Source organism: Arachis ipaensis, chromosome B05 (genome assembly GCF_000816755.2).
Source record: "Arachis ipaensis cultivar K30076 chromosome B05, Araip1.1, whole genome shotgun sequence".
Classification (NCBI taxonomy): Eukaryota; Viridiplantae; Streptophyta; class Magnoliopsida; order Fabales; family Fabaceae; genus Arachis; species Arachis ipaensis.
The window spans coordinates 143819026-143825995 of NC_029789.2; the positions used below are offsets into that span (position 1 = coordinate 143819026).

General features: G+C 35.5%; 1 protein-coding gene across 1 annotated transcript; it reads right to left on the reverse strand.

Annotated features, from left to right (window-relative positions):
• On the reverse strand, nucleotides 2448–6379 carry LOC107644636 (CDT1-like protein b). The gene is made up of 8 exons (XM_016348535.2): nucleotides 6195–6379; nucleotides 5883–6085; nucleotides 5648–5767; nucleotides 5129–5354; nucleotides 3894–4616; nucleotides 3264–3465; nucleotides 3080–3170; nucleotides 2448–2797 (listed from the first exon to the last, which is right to left on the reverse strand). The coding sequence occupies exons 2-8, from the start codon at nucleotides 6044–6046 to the stop codon at nucleotides 2731–2733; spliced, it is 1593 nt and encodes a 530-aa protein (XP_016204021.1). The 5' UTR covers nucleotides 6047–6085; nucleotides 6195–6379; the 3' UTR covers nucleotides 2448–2730.

A 6970-nucleotide genomic window follows, 5' to 3' on the forward strand; every position in this document is an offset into this window, starting at 1 on the left:
GAGATTTATGCTTTAGTGGAAAATCATGTCAAATCAGCGGTTTTGTTGATTCTGATTATGCTGGTGATCTAGATAGAAGACGTTCTATGACTGGTTATGTATATAAAATACAAGGTGCTCCAGTTAGTTGGCGATCGATGTTACAAGCTACAGTGGCACTATCTACTACAGAAGCTGAGTACATGGCAGTAGCAGAAGGGGTGAAAGAAGCATTGTGGCTAATGGGTCTTCTAGATGATTTGGGGTTGAAGCAAGATTGCGTGAATCTGAGTTGTGATAGTCAAAGTGCAATTCATTTGGCTAAAAATCAGGTTCATCATGCTCGTACCAAGCATATTGATGTAAGATATCACTTCGTGCGCGATGTTATAGAGAAAGGTAACATTTCTCTTATAAAAGTACACACAGATGAAAACCCTGCTGATATGTTGACTAAAGTAGTGTCAGGAAACAAGTTCCAATACTGTTTGGAATTGCTCAATATTACTTCATGTTAGGCATTACATGAAGAAATAGAGGAACTACGATTGGTTTGATCCTGAACAAGGGTACGTAGGCAGTCATTGTAAAATTGACGCAACCAGATATGAATACTATACTTTGATCGTCCAAAATTTGAGTAGATTTCAAATTGTGAACGAGGTGGAAAATTGTGAGAATAAAAGAAAGGCAGAGAGAAAACAAAGGGAGGCAAACAAATGATGGAAAAGAGAAAATGGTGGATAGTTAAAGAGCTTTTATAGAAAACTATTTTATTTATAGAAGTTAGGAAACTATATAAATGAGTGAAATCAAAATGTATTCAATCCAAAATAAAATAAAAGGAATTCACATATCCATAGCAATTATTCATTTTCTTTTTTTTTTTTTCTTTAGTAATTATATAGCGAGTGTATTATTGTGAGTAGTGTTCAATTTCATATTACTTTGTAGCTATTAGAAGTCAAAATTTTGCTGCAGACTCAACAACGAGCATGAGCAGATGCATACCAAAATTGATGTAGAGTATCACAGTATCACTAGTAAATATAACAAGTAAAATTATAAGCACTGTAATTTCATACATGTGAATAATAACTTATAGGTAAATAGTGCTATACAGTGAATAGAATCGTACAATAAACAATGAAATACGTATTATGATGTCAGCAACAGAATAACACCTCAATTTAACATGAAAAATCCTAAAATTGTCAAAGAAAAATCACAGGCCAAATTTCAAAAAATATTCACTAGCAAGCTTAATTCCTACATCTATTACCATGTAAAGTTAGCAAAAAACTGCAACAAAGTTTTCCATTCAAAACGGTGCATCACATCAATTAAAGTCATTTATAGATGTGCAATTTCGTCCATTGGTTTTGCTTGTTTTGTCAACACATATTTAATCGTAATTACAATATAGTGCGATCAAACTCTTTGACTAGAATTTGTAGTAAATAATGAGTATTAGAAAGTCTATCTAAAATTCAATGTATGTTCCTCAGAACACTAATTTTATATCACACACTCTACAATAGTACACTCACTACAAAAATATCTCACTAATTAAATACAAGAGACTTCACAAGTTACTTACTACTTCTCTTTTCTAAATGTTTGATGCTATGAACCATTGCTAATGCCTCTATTTATAGGGCAAGGAGCACCTCACATGTCATGAACAACCTACCCACTAAACCACCTACATCCAACTCATTCAAACTTCCCTTATGAATTCAACAATTCAAACCATCCATTGCTGAAAATGTGAAGCAAAATCAAAGCCATCTTATTATATTCACCAAAAATAAGTGACATCATTTCTCTATACTTAGTTTCCCATAAATCAGGTGGGTCTTAATCTAGTTTGAATGAACCACCGAATGAATTTCTCTTAATTCCCATCTTCTAATTCTCCCTTTCATTATCATTCTTCTTCCTTCTCAGTGACATTATATCTCCATATAGTCATCAACATTCCAGTTACATTCATTCCTTCATAATTTTTAATCACAAATTTCTATACACTTATGTACGTACTAGGATAAAAATATAATATTAAAATCTCTAGCAATGCTTATGATTTAGTTCATGTTCAAAGCAAACTGCAACCAGGCCAGTGAATGAATCAAACTAAAGTATTCAGAACAAGAGAACAAACTAAGGCTTGGCAGCAAACAATGGCGGATCTTGAAAAAAAAATTTAGGGGCCAAATTTTATTTAGTTCATTATACTTTAAAATAATAAGATTATCTTTTTATTATAAACATAAAAAATAAAAATGAACAAATGAAAATTTGTTGACCTTAAAAGTAAAAAGAAAAGAATATATATATATATATATATATACACACACAAAAAAGAGAATGTGCTTGTAGTAAGTTTTGAACCCAAGACCAAAAATTTGTGGAAAACTTACAACAAAATAATAACCAATTGAACAACTTGTACCATACAAAATAAATGGTCAAAGTTTTAGTTTTATAAAATATTTGGGGGGCCATGGCCCCTCATTGTCTTAATTAAGCTCCGCCACCGGCAGCAAAGGCTCTCTTCAACAACACCTCAACTAAGAAATAGAAAACTGAACATGGGACTTTGTTGCCAAAACCAATAACTTGGTACAAATCCACAACCTCTAGTTATCATAGTAGGCACCTCAACTATCGCGAAACATTTACAACACAATAACAAAAGTTTTTCCAATCACTAGTTATCACTCAGGCCGATCCAACAATACCCTTTATTCAGCTCCGAGTCACGTTGGTAAGAAGCCTGGATCGAACTGAGTCCAAATCTGACACTTTCTTGATGCTACAAACGTTCATGAAACCCAGGGGCTCAATATAAAGTAGAATTATCAAAAAGAAAATTAAGAAATAAGTAATTCTACTATCTGTAAAAACTCAACCATATTTGAGCTGTTTAGTGAAAGGCCAATATTTGTTTTCAATCGCTAACCTTATCAATTGGCCCTTGCTACCATTTAAAATTTTTCCGATGCAGGTCCTTCATATTTTCAGAGTTAATAAAAGAAAAGGATACTGACTCTCTAATTATAGAGCTTTAATCAACAGTAAACAGGAACAGACTCACCTGTAGATATCATCTCCACTAGGAAGCAACTTTCTGCAGATCCAGTCTGGTACCAACTTTTCAATAAAATTGAGTTGTTCTTCAACTTCGCCTGCACAGATGACAGTGATACCATTAGTAAGCTTAGCAACAGTAATCAACAAAGATTTTTTGGTACATGATAATAAATGGAACTGGAACATACTAATCTCAACAACATTCAAACTGTTCATAACTATCTTTTGCAAAAGCTCCTCTTTTGTGATTGAAGTTCCTCTGACCGAATGAAATATAGGGTGAATCACATTGACCAGGTCAAGCAACGACAATGATTTTTCATCCCTTGTATCTAAACCACCTTGAATATGGTTGGTATTCTCACGAGAGTGACCAGACCTCCCTTCTACCTGAATCAAGAAATCACACACAAAAGAAAGAATTTATTTTTCAATGTAGATTCATATAAAATAAGTTAAAGTTTAATCATGTCTTGACAAAAGAAATCTTCAAGGTGATCAAATCATAGCATAACATGTACATCAAGTGTGCCCCATAAAATTAATACCATGGATTCATGGCTAAAAACATGAAGTCAATTAAAAGAAGGGATAATGTATATACAAGGATATGGTAGTTATCAACAATCCTAAGCACAAGTCAAAACTTCAAGATCTCTTGGAATAACTGTCATAAAAAAATTGCACAGCACAACCATACTGCTTGTGAGGCATGAAAACATGGCAGATTTGACCACAACCCTATATAAATTAAAATGATAAGATTAAACATTTTTTATGAAGTTACACATAGGACAGACATGGTTGAGATGGCATACCTGCTGGGGCAGTACATTCCAATCCTCAGCACATGCAATACTAGATTCGAGGATGCTATTGTATTTGTATGAACCTCTGCTAGGTTGTAAGTTGTCTACTTTGATGTCAAAACCATCATTTCCTTCCATGAGTGGAAAGTCAAGCACTCTTTTTGCTGGTTTGCGACATGATGCTGACTTTCGGGTATCCATGTTCTGAAGCTTGGCATCAGAAATGGGAATCAGTCTCCCAGGTGCTGATTGTGCAGGTGTCTCCGTCATCAAACTATTTGAGGAAGAGGAAACTTTGATATCAGGGCTCTCAAAACTACTATCGCAAACATCATGTGGAGGACAGACAGTATGTACTGGTGTATTAGCAATATTAGGTTGAAAGTGAGAGATAGATTCCTTCCCCTGTCCTCCAGTTTTCATATTAGTTGCACAATCAAATGGTGGTGCATATTCAATTTCTTGGTTATCCTGGCAACCAGATGCACAGGATGACAAGGAAGTTTTAGTTGATGAAAAACACTGGAGCTTTTCGGTTTGGCTAGCAACATCCTTTTGAGAAAAGTGTCGGCTAAAGGATGGACATAGATGGAACTTCCCAGGCAACAATTCAATTTGATTGGAAGTTGACGAAAATGCTTTGGAAGAATTTACAGGCAAATCTACATCAATCACGCCACATGGTCTTTGGCCAAAGGGCTCTGGCAGAACAGCCTCTGGAATATCAGCAGCCTTATCCACAATAAAACAAAAATAGAAAAAGAGATAAATACCTCAATCACAATTTCAAAATTCTTGAGCGAAACATGCAAATAACTGATCCTGGCTCAAGAATACACTAATGAAGAGGTAAGCTAAACAGAAAAAAGACATAAGTAGATACTTTCTCATTATCATCAACCCAACTTTTAACATAAGAAAACATGTTACTATACAGTGTGTATACCTGCTTGATGAAATGATAATACACAGCACATAATTCTTTGCAGGTAATCCAAACACCACAACACAATATATTACCACTAATTGACTCTTGTAGACCTAGTCAGACATAACACAATAGAAGAAGTACCCAGAAGACCCACTAGCAATTACCTTGTCATACTCTTGTAATAACGCAGTGCATTGAACAATTATCCTCGTGACAGCTAACGGTCTATAACAATTTCATATGATTGTTTGTATTGTGTAAACTACAAAGCAAAAACATAACTAACATGATAACTTAAAATTAAAAAAATTACCTCGGGATGCATATTGGAGAAATTAATAAGCCTAGAACTAAAATATTGTCGAAGAGCCCTATCAGCAGATTCATTAGATTCCTCTTCCAAAACATCAAATACCAAGGTGATCTTCATGTCTGACTTCATACACAAGCTCTTCTTATCATGAACAAGGACCGTATCTATATGTATGCCCTCAGGAAGTATATACTTCATTTGTGCAAGATGGGCATATGAGAATTTCCTGGAAATAAAATACAGAACAGTAACTTCATTTTACTTAACCCATAAAACCAAAGTTGTCAGAAGAGTAATCCCTGAAAAAAGATTGCACCCAATTGCCAAAGCGTTAACATTAGTCTCACTACAAACTGAATAACTCCAGCAGAGTCCATCAAAATCAAAAGTACGACTGTAAGAGTCATCCTAGTTGTCTATATAACGTGTTGGAAGCTACTTTATTCATGGACAACTTTGGGGATCTGATGTTATCACTAAACTAAATCAGGAAACATCTAAGAAAACAAAACAACACACCTCTGCGCCAGAATTTCAACTTGGGCACAAATATTTTGAAATGTTGGAGACTTTTTACGCAGATGCAGCAATCTAAGTGAGCAGCTCATATGGCCAAACAAATCAGCTACGGCTCTGTATCTGAAAAAAAATTTAAAAGTAATATGAAATCACAATTTGATTAAAATTAGATGGAAATTGAAAATTTTACCAAAACAATTTTTAAAAAGATAATATAATTATTTAGGGTGCACACTTTTCTGGAAGCTGAGTTTGTTGCTCTTTGGATTTGGAAGGTAAGGGCTCATTCGTCTTATTTGGTGTAGGGCACGCAATTGATTCATCGGATTCGTTGAGATTCTTCGCACACTTCAAGTCCGAAACGCTTCTCGCAGATTCCTCGCACGATTTTTGTTCCATTCTCCAACAACACCAAAGACGATGGTGCAGTAGGAAAAACTGCATGGCATGAAATAGAAGCGGAAAAAAAAAGGAATCAACGCATAAATTCAGCTAAGCATTGTCGTGGCACTGGAACAAAAACTGTGCTCTGTAAAAGAAATTTTACCTGAGCTGAGAGGGTAGCAGGATTCGATTTGGAAAGGGGAAAAAAACCCTAGCTGGGTTTCTGAGTTGACTCGGTAGCGAGTTGTGACTCGGAAAGGAGGGAAAATTTACGAACTTCAAAAATCGTGTAGTGGCTAGTGTGTTTTTCGCTTTCGTTGTGGATTGGTGCTTTCGTGAAAAGACGCGATTGCCCTCGTTTTGTTCAGCCTGTTGGCGCTTTTTTGCAGTTTTCCGTTTTGGGATTTGACCGTTGAGGGGCACTTGGAAGTTCAAAAATTGGAGCCGTGCTGTTTTCTTCGTTTCAGCTTTTTATTTTTTTTGGTCTTGGGGTTTCAGCCTTTTATTTCAGGAACCCATAACATGGTTTACTCCCGTATTATTGGGCCTTGAGCCCACTCTTGTAATAAAAAAAATTATTGTCTTCTTGGTTGATACTTGATAGAGACCTAAAATTATTATTACTAAAATAAAGTACATATAGAGATGTAAATATTCTTTTTAGGAGGTGGAGGTGGAGTCATGGATGTTGGACGGAATTGGGTCTTTGGGGGATAAAAATAGCAGGATAAAATAGGGGTGCAAATATCCCTATCCGATCCGAATATTTGGTCCAGTTCCGAACACTTTAGGGGCTAATTTGATGTAATTTCATCGGGTTTAGTGTCGGATAAGGGTCTCAAAAATAGACCTGGTCATTATTTCGGTCGGGTCCGAGTCATATCTCGGGCTACCCGAATTCGGCCTGGTAGCCCGGTCATCATACACAATTAATATTTT

Excerpts from the sequence above, each read along its gene's own strand:
- LOC107644636 (XM_016348535.2), bottom strand. The coding sequence starts at position 6,046 with ATGGAACAAAAATCGTGCGAGGAATCTGCGAGAAGCGTTTCGGACTTG. Across the intron at positions 5,768-5,882 it reads CAAACTCAGCTTCCAGAAAA|ATACAGAGCCGTAGCTGATT; the intron begins GTGTGCACCCTA and ends ATTTTTTTTCAG. Across the intron at positions 4,617-5,128 it reads TCTCCAATATGCATCCCGAG|GCTGCTGATATTCCAGAGGC; the intron begins GTAATTTTTTTA and ends ATTGTGGATAAG.